The 23634-nt window shown below is 42.7% G+C and overlaps 1 protein-coding gene across 1 annotated transcript in view; it reads left to right on the top strand.

Annotated features, from left to right (window-relative positions):
* LOC132889578 (adhesion G protein-coupled receptor A3) overlaps positions 1-23634 on the top strand; it is a 493612-nt gene that overhangs the window by 468477 nt on the left and 1501 nt on the right. Inside the window, exons 17-18 of the mRNA XM_060926228.1 lie at positions 9581-9729; positions 23391-23486. Coding sequence (XP_060782211.1) covers positions 9581-9729; positions 23391-23486 — 245 coding nt within the window. The remainder of the gene's footprint in view (positions 1-9580; positions 9730-23390; positions 23487-23634) is intronic.

The raw sequence follows: 23634 nt of genomic DNA on the forward strand, positions 1-23634 counted from the left end.
CGGTCTAGACCAACCCAGGCTGCATACTGTCTAGCCTGGGGTTAGCTGTTTGAGTTCTCTGTTTAGTTGTACTTTGTATGGTTGGTTTGTTTCATTGGTTGTTTGTAGAGTATTGATACTTCATCAGAATATTATACTAAGTGTTATTCTGTCACTTGTTCAGTTGGCACTAGAACTTTCTTGTCTAGAAGTTCAGCACTTCATGTAGATTAGATTAGATTAGATTAGATTAGATTAGATTAGATTAGATTAGATTAGATTAGATAGAACTTTATTGATCCCTTTGGGAGGGTTCCCTCAGGGAAATTAAAATTCCAGCAGCATCATTACAGAATAAACAGAGAATAGAAAATAGAGAAAACTTCTAGATAAATTAAATAAAATTAAATTAAGTATTTACATATACAAATATAAAAAAGAATAAGATATGGGGGGAAAAATACCTGATTTTGCACTCGTTGTACGTTGCTCTGGATAAGAGCATCTGCTAAGTGCCATGTAATGTAATGTAATCAGTGGTCTTTAGCCTTTTTTTTTTAGCACAAGATCACTTTAGAAGTCCATGTTTAGAACTTTAAAAGAATATGAACTGAGATCTACCACATGATATATTATAGCCAGAATAGTATTTTACAGTACATATTTTACAGAATTAGCTTAAAGGAGAACTGAAGTCATTTTTAAATTTGCTTTATTTCTTAATTAACGTGTTATTCTATTATGTTTTCGGTTTTAGTAACCTTATATCATGACTCGTATTGGCAACTAATTGCAATTAAATATTATACTTATCGACCTATTCGGTTTTTAGCCATGTTGAATTTAGTTCATTTGGTCCACGGCAGGCGTGACTTATCTGCACGATCTTCACAAGACTTGTGCGAGACTTCGAAATGTGAAGTGTCAGCCAGACCACAACTGGGTGCAAAACACGTACTCGGCAACTTATGTCACATTTATTCCACCAAATGAACTGTTTTCCAAACGAAATATTGCACAAAAACGAGTTTAAATGACGATTACTGCCTACTTTTTTCAAACTTTCCTGATTGCTATCAAAACAAACAAAACTTCCGGCTTGATTACGTCAGCATTCGAAAGAGGGCGCACGCATCTTTTGACAACGTTGGCAGATGTTGGTCACTTTGATTTCCGCTGTACGTTTTACTTCCATCCTACGATGTCTCGCACAGGTCTCAACGAATCTCGTTTACAGCCATTGCTTTGACATATGAACTGATATATTACAGAGCATATATCAAACACTCATCTCGTCTCGTCTTCATCCGCTTATCTGGGGCTGGGTCGCGGAGGCAGCAGTCTGAGCATGGAAGCCCAAACTTCCCTTTCCCCAGATACCTCGGCCAGCTCCTCGGGAAGAACACCGAGGCATTCCCAGGCCAGCCGAGAGACATAGTCCCTCCAGCGTGTTCTGGGTCTTCCCTGGGGCCTCCTCCCGGGGGGACATGCCTGGAACACCTCCCCAGGGAGGCGTCCAGGAGGCATCCGAAAGAGATGCCCGAGCCACCTCAGCTGATTCCTCTCGATGTGGAGGAGCAGTGGCTCTACTCCAAGCTCCTCCCGAGTGACTTTGCTTCTCACCCTATCTCTAAGGGAGTGCCCAGCCACCCTGCAAAGGAAACTCATTTTGGCTGCTTGTATCCGCGATCTTGTTCTTTCGGTCATTACCCAAAGCTCATGACCATAGGTGAGAGTCGGAACGTAGATCGACCGGTAAATTGAGAGCTTCACCTTTTGGCTCAGCTCCTTCTTCACCACAATGGACCGGTAAAGCGACTGCATCACTGCGGAGGCTGCACCGATCCGCCTGTCGACCTCACGCTCTATCCTTCCCTCACTCGTGAACAAGATCCCGAGATACTTAAACTCTTCCACTTGAGGCAGGACTTCTCCACCAACCTGGAGAGGGCAAGCCACCCTTTTCCGGTCGAGAACCATGGCCTCGGATTTGGAGGTGCTGATTCTCATCCCAGCCGCTTCACATTCGGCTGCAGACCGCCCCAGTGCATGCTGAAGGTCCTGGTTTGAAGAAGCCAACAGGACAACATCATCCCCAAAAAGCAGAGATGAAATCCTGTGGTTCCCAAACAGGATTCCTTCCGGCCCCTGGCTGCGCCTAGAAATTCTGTCCATAAAAATTATGAACAGAACCGGTGACAAAGGGCAGCCCTGCCAGAGTCCAACATGCACTGGGAACATGTCTGACTTACTGCCGGCAATGCGAACCAGACTCCTGCTCCGTTCGTACAGGGACCGGACAGCCCTTAGCAAAGAGCCCCGAACCCCATACTCCCGAAGCACCCCCCACAGAATACCACGAGGGACACGGTCGAATGCCTTCTCCAGATCCACAAAGTACATGTGGACTGGTTGGGCAAACTCCCATGAACCCTCGAGCACCCTATGAAGGGTATAGAGCTGGTCCAGTGTTCCGTGACCAGGACAAAAACCGCATTGTTCCTCCTGGATCCGAGGTTCGACTATCGGCCGAATTCTCTTCTCCAGTACCCTGGAGTAAACCTTCCCTGGGAGGCTGAGAAGTGTGATTCCCCTATAATTGGAGCACACTCTCCAGTCCCCTTTCTTAAAAAGAGGGACCACCACCCCAGTCTGCTACTCCAGAGGCACTGTCCCCGACCGCCATGCAATGTTGCAGAGGCGTGTCAGCCAATACAGCCCCACAACATCCAGAGACTTGAGATACTCAGGGCGGATCTCATCCACCCCCGGTGCCTTGCCACCGAGGAGCTTGCAAACCACCTCAGTGACTTTGGCTTGGGTAATGGATGAGTCCACCTCTGAGTCCTCAGCCTCCGCCTCCTCAATGGAAGACATGACGGTGGGATTGAGGAGATCCTCAAAATATTCCTTCCACTGCCCGACAATGTCCCCAGTCGAGGTCAACAGCTCCCCACCTGCACTGTAAACAGTGTTGGCAGAGTACTGCTTCCCCCTCCTGAGGCGCTGGACGGTTTGCCAGAATTTCTTCGAGGCCGACCGATAGTCCTTCTCCATGGACTCCCCGAACTCCTCCCAGTTCTGAGTTTTTGCCTCCGCCACTGCCCGAGCTGCGGCACGCCTGGCCTGCCGATACCCATCAGCTGCCTCAGGAGTCCCGGAGGTCAACATGGCCCGATAGGACTCCTTCTTCAGCTTGACGACATCCCTTACTTCCGGTGTCCACCACCGGGTTCGGGGATTGCCGCCACGACAGGCACCGGAGACCTTGCGGCCACAGCTCCAAACAGCTGCGTCTACAATGGAGGTAGAGAACATGGTCCACTCAGACTCAATGTCCCCCGCCTCCCTCGGAAGCTGGGAGAAGCTCTCCCAGAGGTGGGAGTTAAAGACCTCCCCGACAGAGTGCTCGGCCAGATGTTCCCAGTAGACCCTCTCCATACGTTTGGGCCTGCCAGGTCTGTCCGACTTCCTCCTCCGCCAGCGGATCCAACTCACCACCAGGTGGTGATCAGTTGACAGCTCAGCCCCTCTCTTCACCCGAGTGTCCAAGACATAGGGCCGGAGATCACATGAAACGACAACAAAGTCGATCATCGACCTCCGACCTAAGGTGTCCTGGTGCCACGTGCACTTATGGACACCCCTATGCTCGAACATGGTGTTCGTTATGGACAAACCGTGACTAGCACAGAAGTCCAATAACAAAACACCACTCGGGTTCAGATTGGGGAGGCCGTTCCTCCCAACCACACCCCTCCAGGTGTCACTGTCATCGCCCACATGAGCATTGAAGTCCCCCAGTAGAACAATGGAGTCCCCAGTCTGAGCACCTCTCAGTACCTCTCCCAGGGACACCAAGAAGGCCAGATACGCTATACTGCTATTCGGCCCGTAGGCACAAACAACAGCAAGAGCCCTCTCCCCAGTCTGAAGGCGCAGAGAGGCGACCCTCTCGTTCACTGGGGTAAATTCCAACACATGGCGGCTGAGCTGGGGAGCTATAAGCAAGCCCACACCAGCCCGCTGCCATTCACCATGGGTAACTCCAGAGAAGTGGAGAGTCCAGCCCCTCTCGAGGAGCTGGGTTCCGGAGCCCAAGCTGTGCGTGGAGGTGAGCCCGACTATCTCTAGCCGGTACCTCTCAACCTCCCGCACAAGCTCAGGCTCTTCCCCCCCAGCAAAGTGACATTCCATGTCCCAACAGCCAGCCGCTGTGTTCGGGGATCAGGTCGTCAAGGCCCCTGCCTTCGACTGCCACCCAATCCACACTGCACCGGCCCCCTGCGGCTACCTCTGTGGGTGGTGAACCCACAGGAGGTCAGGCCCATGTCACCGCTTCGGGCTGAGCCCGGCCGGGCCCCATGGGCAAAGGCCCGGCCACCAAGCGCTCGCATACGAGCCCCAACCCCAGGCCTGGCTCCAGGGTGGGGCCCCGGCTGTGCCATACCGGGCGACGTCACGGTCCTTGATTGATTATTCTCCATAAGGGTTTTGGTGAACTGCTCTTGGTCTGGCCTGTCACCTAGGACCTGTCTGCCTTGGGAGACCCTAACAGGGGCGTAATGCCCCCGACAACATAGCTCCTAGGATCATTCAAGCACACAAACCCCTCCACCACAATAAGGTGGCAGTTCTAGGAGGAGATTTCAAACATTTCAAACACTCATAACTTGCTATAGCAGTGACAAAATAGCGCTCAAAAATGCATTGATAATAAAAAATTTGCCTTCAGTTCTCCTTTAATTATGTTTGTAAAACGTTTGTATTGTTTTTCTAAAATAAATATGCACTCAGGACATCTGTTGAATATAAAGTTGCTGAAAAATTAATAATTTAATATTATAATTTAAAGATGACTCATTTATAGATAGTTAAGGTTAAAGATAATTTTATTGCATGAAGGAGAAACTGAATTCACAACAGCTCAGTGTGTGGGTCTAATCCTGAGACATCCTTGCCTACCCATAATAAAACCCAAGGTCAAGATAAGAAGGAAACGCAGAAACAGCAGAACAGTCAGCATGAAAGGTATTACAAAATCTGAAGCTATGGCAATTTAGAGATGAACAAAGTTCAGACGTCTGCATTAGATACATAAATGGAAATGCAAATGCAAAAGTATGTCGCATAGGCTTATCTGAATGAACTTAACACTCTTATTGAACTCATACGAACCAGAATGGATCTTAATGATTGAATTATACATTTGAATCACAAAAGAAAGTACAAATAACATCAAACCCCTGGTTTAGTGTGCTAATATGCAACAATTTGACTTGCTCGACGTCCTCACCGATGCTTTGTCTTTACACACACACACACACACACACACACACACACACACACACACACACACACAGAGATACAGATGAACTTTGCACGCACATGGCAACTCTGCTGTACTGACAGCATAAGAACTTCTCCAAACCAGCAGACACACTCCATTTGAATCCCCTTTGAATGTGAGTGAACTTGCAGAATATTTTTTGTTACTGATTCAAGTTTATGACCTACATAGACTTTTGTTAAACATTTGAACTCATGCAAAATAATAGTCAAGAATCAAGGGACTGAACTTTAAATCTGCACCTCTGTGCATATTTTACAGAATTGCAGTTGGCCTGATTGAGATGCAGCCAGAGTTTTATTGATCTGCTTTGTATTTGAATATGTAAGGGCAGAGTTCCAGTTTTGCCCCGCAGGCATGTTAACGCTATTTCTGTGGAGGCCTAAGATGCTTTTCACAAATCAATCTCTCTCTCTCTCTCTCTCTCTCTCTCTCTCTCTCTCTCCCACACTTCAAATTGCATAGTTATAATAGTTAATAAGTGTCTGGATGGGCGGCATGGTGGTGTAGTGGTTAGCGCTGTCGCCTCACAGCAAGAAGGTCCAGGTTCGAGCCCTGTGGCCGGCGAGGGCCTTTCTGTGTGGAGTTTGCATGTTCTCCCCGTGTCCGCGTGGGTTTCCTCCGGTTTCCCCCAAAGACATGCAGGTTAGGTTAACTGGTGACTCTAAATTGACCGTAGGTGTGAATGGTTGTCTGTGTCTATGTGTCGGCCCTGTGATGACATGGCGACTTGTCCAGGGTGTACCCCGCCTTTCGCCTGTAGTCAGCTGGGATAGGCTCCAGCTTGCCTGCGACCCTGTAGAACAGGATAAAGCGGCTAGAGATGATGAGATGAAGTGTCTGGATTTCAATTGGAGCCTGAATTTCCCCACCAATTTTAGCTTTCTTTGATTACTTTTTTGTGGCTCGTCTGTGTGTTGTCTTCGTGCTGTGGAGCTCTCTGAAGGGCCAGCCTTCTGCTTTACTGTCTTCTTATTAAGTTGCTAAAAAGTTATTAAAGTAAATACATTGATGAAAAAGTTAAAGGAGGTGGGTTTAAACCAGTTAACTATTTAACCATTAATCCACAAAATCAAGTCGTACATGAGGGGATAAGCACGTAGCACTGAATTGGCTATAAACCATGTATGACGAGATTGAGTTGAATAACTGTTTTATTCTATCCACATTCAATGGATTTTGAGAAACAGATAATTTTTATTTTAATTTTTTTGCAAATTTGATAAATAAAACGTTTGTACAAAACGTCTGACAAAAAAATTTCTGCTTAGAATGTAAACAAACCGACGAATTGACAGGAGCAATTTCTGAAAAATGCTATAATAATAATTCTTGAAAAATAAAAAATTTACATTCTTACCATCCCTGCAATAACCTGGTGACTTGTCCAGGGTGTACCCCGCCTCTCACCCATAGTCAGCTGGGATAGGCTCCAGCTTGCCTGCGACCCTGTAGAACAGGATAAGCGGCTACAGATAATGGATGGATGGATTCTTACCATCAAGCACTTTTATTCTAGATTTTGTTGGGTTTTTTTGTATTTTTGGGGGGCTTTGTTTTCGAGTACAGTTTTTATTTCATCCTCTGTTGGTTCAGCAGCACACTCCACTATTTTGTTTTTCTCTTCTCACAGTATATAAGCTGATAGCCTAGTAGTAGAGTAGCCAATCAGAGTGTGCGATTGCTCATAATCAGTGAATATGGGTAGAATAATATGTAATGCACTAGATAACCAAAAGTTTTTGAACACCTGATCATCACACCCATACGTGTGATACCCTTTTTTGAACATCCTGTTTCAGATTTAGTCCTCTCTTTGCTTTTATAGTAACCTCCACACATCTGGGAAGGCTTTCCAGTAGATTTCAGAGTGTAGCTGTGGGGATTTGCTCATTCAGCCACAAGAGCTTTAGTGAGGTCCGGCACTGGGGACGGGTGCACTCAGTGTTCCAGTTCATCCCAAAGGTGTTCAGTGGAGTTGAGGTCAGGTCTCTGTGTAGGCAACTCAAGTTCTTTCACTCCAGTGTTGGCAAATCATGTCTTCATGGACCTGGATTTGTGCTTAGGGTCATTGTCATGCTGGAATAGGTTCAAGCCCTTTAGTTCCAAGTGAAGGGAAATTGTAATGCTGTAGAATATAAAGACTTCCTCTACAATTGTATGCTTTCAACTTTGACTATAGATTGGGGAAGAACCATGTAAGGGTGTGATGGTCACATGTCCACGTACTTTTTGCCATATAGTGTAGCTTATGATAGTAATAGCTACTGCATAGCAATAATAAAGATGATAAACTCAAATGATTCAAAAAAGAAAAATTGATGAGGCTTCATGACTGATTGGGTTTGTGTGTTAGATCTCACACAGATATGATTTGTAAGGCAGTTCAGTTGTTCTTCATGCGTCATTTTAGTTATAACCTTTCATGGTTGGTTACCATGAGCATCACGGTATGCTTTTTACTCTATTATTTGCATTAAATATGGTGTGGTGGGGAACGGGTGGGGATACCATTCCAACTTTCCCCCTCTTTAAGGTAAAGAAGAAGGTTAAAAAAATAATTTTACACAAACAAGCACTTTCAGCAGGTGTGTGAGAACTTTACAATCCAGCCGGGATTTTATCAGGAGTACTGAATGCATTACCAGTGTCAGAAATATCAAAGAATTAGCAGTGTAGGTGTAAGTAACAGATCTCACATTGACTCAGGAGTGACAGGAGGCAGAGTTATTTGTTTCAAATTACAGATGGTTGAACAAATCTTTTGGGAAGGCGCATTCTCAGGAATAGTATTTTTAGTGCCGTGCTGTGACAGTATGTATTATTGGTTGTAATAGAATTTTCATATGACCCTGACCAGTTGCTTCAAGATTTTTCAGGACATTTGTACATCAGTGGTTAAAGTTCTGGCCTATTCACTAAAATGTGAGTTGTGAGTTCAAATCTTACAACTACCACATTGCTTCTGGAGCAAGGTTCTTTGCCCTTAAGTAAGATTGGATTCTGCTTCACTTATATACTCATATGTCATTTTGAATAAATGTATCTGTCAATTTAAAAAATGTGATGTTTAAGAGAGCTGATCATGGGAGCTACCGGGTGAGATATTTAGCGATTTGTTTATAAATGTTTGAACATGACTTTGGTTAATTGATTCATTAAATATCATCGTCATCTCTGACCAACCTGATCCAGGCTTGAGGCGAACCATGTTTTGGTTGACTTGGCCAGAATTGCAGTATCTGGGTGGCCGGTTCCTTTCTGCACACACACACACACACACACACACACACACACACACACACACACACACACATTCATACCTACGGGCAATTTAGAGTACCCAGTTAACCTAACCTGCATGTCTTTGGACTGTGGGGGAAACTGGAGCACCCGGAGGAAACCCACATAGACACGGGGAGAACATGCAAACTCCGCACAGAAAGGCCCCTGTCAGTCACTGAACCCAGAACCTTCCTGCTGTGAGGCGACAGTGCTAACCACTGCACCACCGTGCCGCCCTCATTAAATATATTAAATCCAAAGTCTCTTTTTTCTCATTCACATCACAATTCATGAATAAACTAATGTGATTAGCTTTATTAGTGTTAATATGGAACAAAAGCACTCATTTAACTATGTATCCATTCTGTGACAAATTGTCCTGATAATAACAGTATGAGTGGAATGAAAAATATCCTCTTATTTATTTACTGGGAGGAGTAAGATATTGCAGATTATCCTGACTTTAGATGATTACTTTTTTAAGGATGAAAGATTTTGGCATCTCATCTCATCTCTAGCCGCTTTATCCTTCTACAGGGTTGCAGGCAAGCTGGAGCCTATCCCAGCTGACGACGGGTGAAAGGCGGGGTGCACCCTGGACAAGTCGCCAGGTCATCACAGGGCTGACACATAGACACAGACAACCATTCACACCTACGGTCAATTTAGAGCCACCAGTTAACCTAACCTGCATGTCTTTGGACTGTGGGGGAAACCGGAGCACCCGGAGGAAACCCATGCGGACACGGGGAGAACATGCAAACTCCACACAGAAAGGCCCTCGCTGGCCACGGGGCTCGAACCCGGACCTTCTTGCTGTGAGGCGACAGCGCTAACCACTACACCACCGTGCCGCCCAGATATATATATATATATATATATATATATATATATATATATGGCATGCTAAAAGGAGCCATATGACTGATCTATGTGTAACTGGGTTCTCTGTGTGTTGTTTCATAGGTTGGACTAATACTTCATTACTCGTCTCTGTCCACTATGCTATGGCTGGGCTTCACAGCTCGGAACATCTACAAACAGGTGATCAAGAAACCACCCAAGCCTCAGGTCGGAGATGTGCCTCCTCAACCCCCCAGATCACCCATGCTGAGGTGAAGACACACACTCTCACACACATGCACATTCATTGAGTCTCTGTCTCTCTTCATTATTCTGTGTTCAAGTCTTTTGTGCAGGTTTATGTGATTATGTTCAGGCTGATGCATGTTCAATGAATGAAGCTCTGCTTTGAAGATTAAAAAGCACGATTGGATTATGATTGAAATTCATTCCGAATCAGGCTGGTTCAGCTGCATTGAAAAGCAATAGAAGTGTGTGTCTCTTTAATGTTATGTACCAGGGATGTTGTTTTTAACCTTACCACTGGCCTGCTATTGATGTTATGTTAATATGGTACAAGGAAATACTTTTGCATTCACATTGGGAGAGATTTTTTTTTGCTTGCATATTGGTCATGAAGAAAATGTGTGGAACTAGAGATAAAACTGAGGTTTCAGTCAGCATTACAAATACAAATATGAATACCAACAAAATTCAGTGTGCAGTTCCACATCAGGCTATATTAAATGCATTAAATATTTTTTATGATCTTTATACAGTATACAGTACAAATGTAACAGTAGTAATGCAAATATACAGTGTCTTGCAAAAGTATACACCCCCCTTAATGAAAACGCCATGTGTGGCACAAACCCAACACTTCCCATCACCCTGAGAACACCATTCCTACAGTGAAGCATGGTGGTGGCAGCATCATGCTGTGGGGATGTTTTTTATCTGCAATCTGCAGGGACAGGAAGGCTGGTCAGTACTGAAGGAAAGCTGGATGGCACTAAATACAGGGCAATTCTAGAGGAAAACCTGTTTGAGTCGGCCAGAGGTTTGAGACTGGGACAAAGGTTCACATTCCAGCAAGACAATGACCCTAAATATATTGTTAAAGCTACACTGGAGTGATTTAAAGGGAAACATTTAAATGTCTTGGAATGGCCTAGTCAAAGCTCAGACCTCAGTCCAGTTAAGAATTTGTGGCATAACTTAGAGTGCGGTACACCCAGGGCTCGAAATTAACTTTTTTTCTTTGTGTCCCCCAGTGGTCCCGAATTCTGTGTTGTATTGTCCCGAATGGAAGCAATAGTGTCCCCATTTTTTTCCTCTCTGAAATAACCAGTGGTTAATATTATCATATTAAGTTACTATTATATTTGTAACTATGCGATTTTGAACCCTTTATATCATTTTTACAATAAGTCACAAGACACAAGCGACACATGTCCTATACATCATCTACTTCAAAATTACAGTTATTGCATTTTCAGTTTATTAAACTTTGGCGATCTCACTGATACTGATAATAGATACCCGTTTATTTAAAGGGGCCAACTAGCTCATTCAGAAAATGTTTCAACTCCCTACATCTGCAGTACACTTTAGTTGAAAATAAGACCCCTTTTATGTTAATTTCATCTACTTATACCTTGAATATCTGTGGGCACTTATAAGGCCAACTTATAATTTTCACCATTACCGTTATCCATAGCCCTGTGATGACCTGGCGACTTGTCCAGGGTGTACCCCGCCTTTCGCCCGTAGTCAGCTGGGATAGGCTCCAGCTTGCCTGTGACCCTGTAGAACAGGATAAAGCGGCTAGAGATAATGAGATGAGATCGTTATCCATTTTTATGAACTTTCCGTTATCCATTTTATGAACTTTCCGTTATCCATTTTTATGAACTTTCCGTTATCCATTTTATGAACTTTCCGTTATCCATTTTTATGAACTTTCCGTTATCCATTTTATGAACTTTCGCTGCCGAAACGTGGGTGCAAATGTTAGCAACATCAGCATAGTGCCAGGTCCGAGCCTAGTTGTGCTGCTGACTGACTAAACTTTCTGAACTAGAAAGACACCAAGAAAACTCACTTATTCTGTTGAACGGTATCTTCCGTCAATATCATCCACATCATTCCTGTTGTATTTTATAACGTGTCTAACAGTGTTCATTAAGTTCATTCAGTTGCTAGCGTTGCCTGCAGACCAGGCGAGGACACTTTGGATCCTGAAGGTCCCGGAGACGTTATGTCTGGGCTTTCAGTTTCTTCCCCGCGGTCGGTCCGCTTCAACCACTTCAGCATTTTTGTTCTGGCAAGAGTCGGCGCAGCGTGTGCGGTAGCAATTCCATTCCAAGTCCATATAATGCGGACTCCGGCCGAAGATTCTAGAACAGAATGCGCTGCTCTGTAGCCTACGGATGCAGGTGCATCGGAAGTGTAGCTACTGTGTATTTTTCGCTGTTAACGTTTTAAAATTAACAAATTAGGTGAATGTCTACGTATGTGTTACGGCTTTGTAAATAATATTAATGTCGAACTTTTTTTCTAGATCTATTTTTTTCCATTGTCCCGGGATTGTCCCAGATATGATAATTTTGTGTCCCGATGACATTTTTTATGGTCCCCGGGACATCGGGACACCGTTAGTTTCGAGCGCTGGGTACACCAATGCAACTCATCTACGTAAGTTGAAGGAGTTGGAGCAGTTTTGTCTTGAGGAATGGGGAAAAATCCCAGTGGCTAGATGTGCTGAGCAAATAGAGACATACCCCAAGAGACTTGCAGTTGTAATCGCAGCAAAAACGTGGCTCTACAAAGTGTTGACTTTGGGGGCAAATACCTATGCACACTCCAAATTTCTGTTTTTTTTTCATTAATTACTGTTCATGTCACAATTTTAAAAATAATTGCACCTTTAAAGTGGTAGGCATGCTGTGTAAATCAAATGGTGCTAACCCCTCAAAAATCCATTTTAATTCCAGCTTGTAATGCGACAAAACAGAGCCAAAACCAAGAGGGTTGAATACTTTTTCAAGACACTGTATTTTGTGGCATGGCATCAGGATGGTATAGTACAATGGAATAGTGCAGTATTAGCAGCCTAGTGTGGTACCATAGTCAGTGCGGTGTAGAGGACTGAACAGCATTTAGTTGTTAATTAGTTTGTATCTTTGTGTGTGTGTGGGAATAGGTGCTCAGAATAGGTGCTTTGGTGTTGCCCCCAAAGCTGTGTGTGTTGAAATGTAGGTAGGGTTGACCTAAGACCTATTTCTCACTTCTGCTATTTTGCACATGAATTCATCACAAGTCAAAGCCTTGTGCTGTATTTTCTTGGTGTGTTGTCTTTTTGTTCTAGTTAATGTGGCAGCATCATTAACATGTGTGTTGTACATTCAGCTCTGTTTCTCCAGTTTTGTCAGTTTGAAAGACTTTGTAGTCTTTGTCCTTGTCCTTCTGCATTTGTCTAAGTACAAGGATCATTTTTAAAAGGAAGCAGCTGGCAGTTAATAGAAAAGCCTGCAGATGAAAGGGCTTGGATGTTAGAGATGAAATTTTACTTTGCTGAGAGGTACCTGGTGACCTTTCAAGCTCCTGCTGAGGATATTAGGAATATGTGGATAATTGCGGTCTTTTATGAATACTAATACCTCCTCCTTCGAGGAGTGCAATGACATTGTACTACTCAAAGACACCAACTGAGGCTCTTCATCACGTCAAGTTGGTTTTTCAGGCTGTTGGACTCCAGATAAATGTGAAGAAAACCAAAGCGATGCACCTGAACCCCTCAACTAACGACCCCCTTCATGCTCTTGACAACTCGAGTATAGAGAAAGTCGATGACTTTAAGTATCGAGGCAGTTGAACAAGTACACCCCATAATATCGAAAATCGAAAAGCCAAAGCATGGGGTTCCCTCAATGCCCTAAACAAAATCTTGGTCGCACCTCTGACGAGGGAAACAAAGATCAGGGCTTTTAAAGCATCAGTCGAGCTCATACTATTATCCATCCATCCATCCATCCATCCATCCATCCATTATCTGTAGCTGCTTAGCCTGTGCAGGGTCGCAGGCAAGCTGGAGCCTATCCCATCTGACTATGGGCAGGGTACACCCTGGACAAGTCGCCAGGTCATTGCAGGGCTGACACATAGACACAAACAACCATTCACACCTACAGTCAATTTAGAGCCACCAATTAGCCTAACCTGCATGTCTTTGGACTGTGGGGGAAACCGGAGCACCTGGAGGAAACCCATGCAGACACAGGGAGAACATGCAAACTCCACACAGAAAGGCCCTCGTTGGCCGCTGGGCTCAAACCCAGGACCTTCTTGCTGTGAAGCGACAGTGCTAACCACTACACCACTGTGCCACCTGTTTCATACTGTTATATGGCTCAGAATTTTGGTCCTTGGCCAAATTTCAGGAAAAGTCCTAAGATGGTACCTATACACATATGCTGCGAAGAGTCCTAAACATATCCTGGCGTGATCACTGATCTAACAATCAGCTCTATGGCAACTTACTCCACCTCTTGTGTATCATCAGGAAATGACGCTTTGCTCTTTGCAGTCACATTATGTGGCACAACCAACCTGTGGCGCAAGCGTTGCTCTGGGAGCCTGACACAAAGCGCAAGGTTGGCCAGCCACGTATGACTCTGAAGATGGTATTTGAAAGGGACACAGGCCTACCAAGTGACCACCTTAAGGCAGCTATGGCTGACAGGCAGACCTGGGCAAAGATATCTCTGCAAGTCACCAGACTGCTGGATGTCAGATGATGATGACAATGATGAATGCCAATCATACTTCAATCTATGTTTAAGGCTTGGCATAATGGAAGTACATTTTTCTTCCTACCTTATTTAATTATATTGGTATTTATTAAAAAAGTAATCACTGCTTCTACATGTTCAGCAAAAACCTATATTGACTGACTTCCTTCATGTCAGTATCTGCAGCTGGCTCAGCAAATTGACGTTTGTCTATGCTAATGTTTACGAAAGAGAAAGAGACTCTGTGTGTGTGTGTGTGTGTGTGTGTGTGTGTGTGTGTGTGTGTGTACACGCACGCACGCACGCGCATGTTCATCGCCTGAGGAAAAACACATGCAGATTTATGTTGGCAAACAAAAGATTTGTGTACACACAGAAATTTTGAAAGCAGTGCAAGGACAGTAATATGGTGTGTATAGTAAATGAGAAATTTATGCTAACGCTCCTTCAGCCAGGGAAGCATGTATGAATTTTGGGTTAATGTCCTGGACAATTTTCATTCTCCTGGGCAGTTGTTGTTCCCTCGGGTCCCCTTGGGCTTCATATACTCCGGGCCTTTAAATTATCCCTGCTTTTATTTAGAGAATCTGCTGGAGCCATTGGATGCTTAATTTCAATATCTGATTATAGCATAGTTTATTCAATGTATTATTCTACAGTGTAGCCACATTCCTAGAATTCTCATAACTAACAAACAAACTAACTAATTAACTCAAAATCATGTCCGTGCATGGAGTTATTATAGGATATTAATTCTATGACTTCATGAACCTCTATTACTTCTGAGATCATTTTGTCCCATATTGTCAAAGCACTTCACTTTGCCAAAAATCTACTGGCGTCTTCCACAATTGGTGGAAAGAACTGTAAAGTTCCAGTTTTATGTTTACTGATTATGCAAATTAGTTATCACAAAACCTGTTCCTAGATTCTGGATTTTGTGTACTTAAACACCTGTTTCAGTCTTGTTCTTTGCAAAATCCTGTTTACAGACTGGGCCATATGTTTGGTTTTTGCTTGGTATCTTCTGTTCTGTTCCTGCTTTGTTTCTCTGGTGTTTGATATTGGATTACCACATTGCCCTCATTTGACTTTGTGACTGAGATGATTATTCAATTTGATTTAACTTTTTTAAATAGACCCTTCAGATTCCCACCCTTGTGTGTAGCATCCTATAAACAGGATCCAGCAGAGTTGATCTCTCTTCAGGCAGCCAACCCACAGCCTTCCCAAATCAGTCTGCTAAGGTAGCCTGCTTTGTATCTTTGTTGATGTATCTTCATATCTATTTGGCACATGGCAGGTGCTGACTTCACAGACTGATGATAGGAAGCTAACTTCAGATGCTTTTAACCATACAAATACTGAAGAGGAACAACTGACCCTAAAAAAGGAGATCAGACTGTCAGCAGTGTTCAAACTGGAATTGAATACCCTGATTTCAGCAGTCTGGTTGAACAATCAAACACTTCTGTCCTTTCAGACATGGACACAACCCCACTCTGCAATCTGGGCTGATATGCAAAGAAGACTCAATGGGTCTAGAGCAAGGCTAGGCAATGTTTTCCACAAAGGACCAGAGTGACAGCAGGCTTTTCATTCAAACTAAGCAGAAATGCACCTGATTCTACTTGCATAATCATTTGGTGTCGGTACTGAAACAGTGGTATCAGGTTTGCTTGTGCTCATGCTGGATCATAGTTTTACACCAGTCTAAAGGAAATAATTCAGCTTGGCATTTGAATGGACATTCTCCTGTGGCTGCGATGATCTGGCAACTTGTCCAGGGTGTACCCCGCCTCTCGGCCATAGTCAGCTGGGATAGGCGCCAGCTTGCCCGTGACCCTGCACAGGATAAGTGGCTACAGATAATGGATGAATGGAATTCTCCTGTGGACTAAGAGAGAAACAACCCCAGCTGTTGCTTCTGTGGCTCAACCAAAGAAGAAATTAAAGTCAAGTTCACCTTTAGAAATCAAGAGAATTAGATTCTCTTCATCACTGATAATCTGTGGTAACTGGATTTGAACTTTCTGCCTTCCTCTGATATCTTGGAGCATCACTCTCACCTGGGTCAGTTCCATTACTGAAGGTACCTGAATCATTCGGTTTGGGTATAGTTTCAGGATTACTTTGACAGATGTAATTTAAACTCATTTTCTTGAGAAAAACAGTAAGAGCCACCAGTATTGAAAGGACCTATATGTCTAGGATTTCCCCATAATGACATAATTAGGGGTGTGACAGTGTACCATTAAGATTGTATAGTATGATAAAGAGATTAGAAATAATCCTATGTCATTATAATGTAATATAAAGGTTTGGATGATGTCAGAAATGAATTCTGGTGTACAGTATGTCTCCCTTCACATATGCTAGAGGATTTTAAAACACACAGCCTTTCACTGGTACATCAGGCACAACAGCTTTGCTGGGATTTCTTTATTATTAACACATATCTTGTTAGTCCACTTTACAATTATCAGCCATAAAATTAAAAACACTGACAGGTGAAGTGAATTACATTGATTATCTAATTACAGTGGCATCTGTCAAAGGGTGGGACATATAAAGCAGAAAAACAACAATCAGTTCTTGAAGTAGATGTGTTGGAAGCATGAAAAATAACCAATCGTAAGGATCTGAGTGACTTTGACAAGGGCCAAATTGTGATGGCTAGATGACAGAGTCTGAGCATCTCCAAAATGGCACATCTTGTGGGGTGTTCCGGGTGTGCAGTGGTGAGTACCTACCAAAAGTGATCCAAGAAAGGACAACCGGTGAACTGGCGACAGGGTCATGGGTATTGAAGGCTCATTGATTCACATGGAGTAGAAAAGCTAGCCAATATGGTCCAATCCCACAGAAGAGCTACTGTAGCACAAACTGCTGAAAAAGGTAATGCTGGCTAAAACAGAAAGGTGTCAGCATTAACTTTTTCAGTAGTTTGTGCTACAGTAGCTCTTCTGTGGGATTGGACCATATGGGCTAGCCTTCGTACCCCATGCCAATCAATGAGCCTTCGACACCCATGACCCTGTCACCGGTTGTCCTTCCTTGGACCACTTTTAGTACAGTAGGTACTAACCACTGCATACTGGGAACACCCCACATGATGTGCCATTTTGAAGATGCTCAGACCCAGTCATCTGGCCATCACAATTTGGTCCTTGTCAGAGTCACTCAGATCTTTACGCTTGCCCATTTTTCCTGCTTTCAACACATCAACTTCGAGAACTGACTGTTCTCTTGCTGCCTAATGTATCCCACCCTTTGACAGGTGCAATTGTAACAACATAATCAATGCAATTCACTTTACCTGTCAGTGTTTTTAATTTTGTGGCTGATCAGTGTCTAGGTGTACAGTTAATGATTAACTCTCTTGTTCTATGCACAATTGACAAATCATTTTTGATCTCTTTATCAAATATACATTACCATCCACAGGACTACAGTTCTTTTAATATTTTTTGGCTGGCAAATTATTTTCAACTCAGTGCCACTGAGGCATTTAAAAATCCCAGCAGTACTGTCCCATCTAATACACTAGATTTATTTGTATTGTAATCAGGAGTGCTTATATCATGATATACTGAAAACCATGATATGGGCCTCTGTTATATTACTGTAAGTTTTTCATGCTGCAATAGCTCTATTCAAAACTACTATTGTAGAAGCCATTAGTAAAAAAGCATTACCATGATAACTGCTACCTCTACTTGTTCACAACCCTAGAGCAATCCAGAGAAGCATGTTATTTTACCAAGGTGGCTTAGTATATTACCTATAATTTAATACAGACATGGGCTATGAGGAGAATGAAGGGGGAAAAACAGTTTTCATTCCAGCAACGAACATTATGAGTACTAGATGATGATGTATGGGTTAAATAATGTCCCATCTCTCGTCCAGGATTTAGTGAGTGTTTACTTGTCTATCATGCTTGCCTTTGTTGTCTATGGTGACACACTTGTGATAGTTTATATTGATGATATACTGATTAATTCGTCTGAATATTCCTGAAGAGGCTTGCCTTCTTTGCGCGTCTATTTATTAAAGTTGTCTTTGTGTGATATAGGATAAAGGCAATTGTATGATACCTATCTTTCATCAAGCTAGACTTTGAATAGAGACTCCTTCGAGAGGACTAAACAGTAATTTTAAGTGTTGACAGTTGGCCATATGTTCTTTGTTCTTTATTTTTTACTACAACATACTCAGAACACTAAACGCTAGATGCTTCATCCAGAATCCTGTAGCTATTCCACTCTTTCTGTGCATTGGGCTCCCAGTGCATTGGACATTAACCTAATTCAGCAAGCTCTCTACACAGATCCTATACCAACATAGTGTATGCCTAATAAGACATACTGTGTCTACCCACACTTTCTTAAGTGAAAACATCTTGACCCCAGTTGTGGCTATTCTGGCATATGCCACAACACAAATTTTGATGGTAACTGATCTCATTCTGGTTCTATCTGTACCCAGTCTAAGTTACACCATCCATCTCTTGTGAGACAAAACCATTCAGGCTTTGGTCTCACACTGCAATATACTTTGTTACTGATCTTCTTAATCCCTATGTGGCAGTAGATTCTCAAAGGACTCCAAATAGCTCAAGAGATTGTGAATCTCTTACTGCACCATATGTTTTATAACAACAGTATCCCAGAGGAAATGGGAAAATGGTCCATTTGTCATGTCTGGCCAAGCTTTTTCAGCATAATGTGAATCTAAACTTATCTTTGGGACACTTCTGGATACAACACTCAATTTAATAGACAAAAGAAACTTTTGAATTGGGGAAATGGGTCTGCACTTCATTCTCTTTAAGTGCAAATTAACATGATTGGTATAAATTATTCTGCTCGGTTGTCCATCCATCCATTATCTATACTGCTCATCCATCAGGGTCACAGGGGAAGCTAGAGCCAATCCCAACTGACTTTGGGCAAGAGGTAGGGTACGCCCTGGGCAGGTCACCAATCTATTACAGGGCTAACACAGAGACAAATGACCATTCACACACACATTCACACTTATGGGAAATTTTGAGTAGCCAGTTGACCTAATCCGTATGTCTTTGGACTGTGGGAAGAGACTGGAGCACCCAGGAGAAACCCACACAGGCATGAGGAGAACATGCAGACTCCACACAGAAAGGCCTCAATTGGTTGCAAGGTTTGAACCCAGAACCACTGCACCACCATACACCCTCCCCCTGTTGTGTACAATAGTCACTATTAAATTCATTATTAGACATCATCAGACCTAATCTCTTTACCATGTGCAATAGCGTATAAATATTTCTTGTTTCCATGGCCCAGTGAGCCTTTGGATATACTGTACCAGTAACTGATGACAGACAAATGTTGTTGCAAACTGCACATCTTCAGCCAAAGTCTGTCAGCTAGAACAAAATGTGGCTTAAGAAAGTTGACCTGTGCCAAAATACTCACTAGGTTGAGGTGTCTGTTTATCTAGATGTAACTTTCATTTTACACCTTGAATAAAAATAGTTTAATTTGCCCATCTAAAATCACAAGACATTTAAACCACATTTCTCTCTATTTATAGTTGCCTCCTGTTACTTCTTTAATACAGACTGAATCTCACAATTCATATTTTCCTGCTCAAGCAGGAAAAGTCACCAGTGGTGTAGTGGTTAGCATTGCCACCTCACAGCAAGAAGGTTCTGGGTTCGAGCCCAGCGGCTGACGGGGGCCTTTCTGTGTGGAGTTTGCATGTTCTCCCTGTGTCTGCATGGGTTTCCTCGGGGTGCTCCGGTTTCCCCCACAGTCCAAAGACATGCAGGTTAAGTTAACATGGGGCGGCCTTAGGCTGAAGTGCCCTTAAGCAAGGCACCTAACCCCCAACTGCTTCCCGGGCGCTGTAGCATAGCTGCCCATTGCTTTGGGTATGTGTGTGCTCACTGCTCACTTGTGTGTGCTTGTGTGTGTTCACTGCTTCAGATGGGTTAAGTCTGTGCTTGAGTGTACGTGTAAAAGTATATATGTGACAAATAAAGGCTTGTTGGCTTGGCTTCTTCTTAGAAAAGCATGTGATTCAGACTTCAGTCAGCCAAAAAGGTCTGGAACCCAATTGACCTTTGTGGAAGATCACCTAATATAACTGTAAGGGATCCAAGCTCCAGAAACATTGCACTATTTGGTCATAGTTCCATTTTTTAACTTATTGCTTGTAGTAATGAGTTTAACATGCTCTCCTCCAATTCTATTTAACACTCAGTGAAGACAATAAAACAGTTATTTTTGCATTTAAGATTATATTTAAGTTTACAGATATAGTCATGTATCGGAATATACATATGGAGACATTGTCATGTATATGAGCCTCACACTTGTTTTGCTTTTGCTGTGTTCATTAATGTCTATGTAACACCTCACAAGTATAGTAATACATGCCTGCATGTACATGTGTGTATGTGTACAGGGACGTATCTAAAAGCAGATAATGTTCTGATTGTGGCGCTGGGCTTATCCTCTGTGATTGACTTTAATACAAGCTGTCACAAGACCCAGCCACTGAGGCCCAGCAGCTGGAGACAAATCAATTTCCTTCACCTCTATTGCACTTGCACGTGCAAACACACACACACACACACACACACACACACACACACACACACACACACACACACGCCACTCAGAAACCACTCACACACATACTCTTAAATAGAAACCTTTTCACAGAGTAGCTTATTGGTCAGCCCACAATATCAGCCTTAACAGAGCACACTATTCCAATGTCATAGTGTTCCTGTGGTAGTACACTGTTCTTTATGTAACTATCTGTGGTAAAAAAGAAAAAAAAATAGCATCAGCATGGCACATCAGAAAGATAGTCATCATTTTGGAATTCAGACGTCCTGATTTTTAGCTTTTACTCATTATGATTTACTTGTTATATATTGTGTGTTCACCTTTTCGAGCCTCAGCAAATTGGACCTAAAATTGGCCCAATTATCCTCTAGTGTGGGGCCAGCCTGACATGAATAGAGACCAGTTATGAACGAGGAACATAGCTGAGTTTGCACCAGAATTCACAAGCCATGCTGAAAGTGCTAGAAATTCAACCCCTGGTTATCCTGTGTGACCTGGAGTATAGTGTAGTATTGTTCATATTTAATAAAAAATAAATAAATCATTCTGGTTTAGACCATGCCAATTTTGGGGTTAAATCCAAATACAGATACAGAGACTAATATTTGGTACACTAAACAGTTACAGATATAGACAGTGTCATCATGTTACACCCCTACAGCAGATGCACAGTACCAGTTAAACATTTGGACACACCTTCTAATTCAATGTTTTTTCTTTATTTTTATTATTTTCTATATTGTAGAATAATGCTGAAGGCATCAAAACTATGAAATAACACATAAAGAATTATGTAGTAAGATAAAAAGTGTAAACAAAGCAAAATGTTTCATATTTTAGATTATTCAAAGTAGCCAACGTTTACCTTGATGATGCTTTACACACTATTGGCATTATCTTAACCAGCTTCATGAGGTAGTCACCTGGAATACTTTTCAATTAACAGGTTTGCCTCGTCAAAAGTTAATTAGTGCAATTTCTTGCCTTCTTAATATGTTTGAGATCAAACAGTAAATAGTAAATAATAAAAATACCTATTCCACAACTGTAGTAATCCATATTATGTCATGAACCGCTCAACTAAGTAAAGAGAAACAACATCCATCATTAAGACATGAAGGTCAGTCAATCTGGAAAATTGCAAGAACTTTGATTGTATCTTCAAGTGAGTAGGTGTGACAAATTTTGACTGCTGCTGTATGTTAATGAGAGATTAGCCTGAAGCATACTGTCTTTTAATGGACTGTGTCTGTTGTACATGGCCGTGCATTTGTTCATCCATCCATCCATCCATCCATCCATTATCCATAACCGCTTGTCCTGTGCAGGGTTGCAGGCAAGCTGGAGCCTATCCCAGCTGACTGTGGGCGAGAGGCGGGGTACACCCTGGACAAGTCACCAGATCATTGCAGGGCTGACACACCGAGACAAACAACCATTCACACTCATGTTCACACCTACGGTCAATTTAGAGCCACCAATTAGCCTAACCTGCATGTCTTTGGACTGTGGGGGAAACTGGAGCACCCAGAGAAAACACGGGGAGACACGAGGAGAACATGCAAACTCCACACAGAAAGACCCCCGTCGGCCACTGGGCTCGAACCCAGAACCTTCTTGCTGTGAGGCAGCAGTGCTAACCGTGTATTTGTGTGTTTCCTATATATTACTGATATCTATCTATGTCTATTGTAATAAACATTGTGTGTGTGTGTGTGTGTGTGTGCGCGCATTCATTTCTTCAGACATAATGGATATTTGAGATATTAACATGTCTGTGTGGTGTTTTCTTTCTTTTTTTCTTGCATTAAAATATGACTGAAAATGAATGCTTGTAAACTTGAGGACTGGGGAAGACCCTCACAAATTTTTTTTTCATGTATGTGTAAAAGTATGTGAGTGATGAGTGTTTATGATGAGGTAAAAGCTTCTGAAGAAAGAGTCTCTGTCAAGTATGACAGGACTGTTAATGAGAGCCCTCAAGTACTCACCTTAATTGAATTTCACATGAGAGAGAGAGAGAGAGAGAGAGAGAGAGAGAGAGAGAGAAGACTGAGCTGGCAAAGCATGAAAAGGCTTCTTCACAGAAAAAAATGCTCAAGGAAAATATTTTGGTTATTTAATGCAGACTAATGTGATAAAAAAATACCCATTCACTTTATTCACCTTATAAAAATATTTGAATGGAAGTTGAATACAAATCCCAGCTGTAGTGAACTGTATTCTTTGTCAATTATGATAATAAAACTGGTTCTTTGTAAGTTTTATTTGCCACCCACAAGGAGCAAGACGCTGTATATTCACCGTCACTAAAAGCGTAGCAAGCGAGTTCCAGAGCTGTGCTAACACACAGTAATAGCAAGTCATGGAAGTCATATTCTGTTGTATAATTTTTCCCCTTTCATTACTGCACCGCTATTTGTTTCAGCTGTTGCTTTATTGCTTCCTGGTATGTCAACCTGCAGAGTACCATCTCATCCTGTGACCTGTGACTTTGCATTTGTGTCTCTGCAGGTTTTATTTAATTGGCGGAGGAATTCCCTTCATTATCTGTGGCGTCACAGCTGCCATCAACATAGAAAATTATGGCAGTGGAGAGCAAAATCCATAGTAAGTAAATTATTTCTTTAGCAGTGAGTTTCAAACCCGTGTAGTGCATATGAGTGCATTAGAAATTTTGCCGAAGAAATATCTATGCTGAAGCTAATACTGAAGCTATTTACCATATATTTTGCTCTATAAATAGCTGGAATTGCTC

Source organism: Neoarius graeffei, chromosome 7, assembly GCF_027579695.1.
Source record: "Neoarius graeffei isolate fNeoGra1 chromosome 7, fNeoGra1.pri, whole genome shotgun sequence".
NCBI lineage: Eukaryota > Metazoa > Chordata > Actinopteri > Siluriformes > Ariidae > Neoarius > Neoarius graeffei.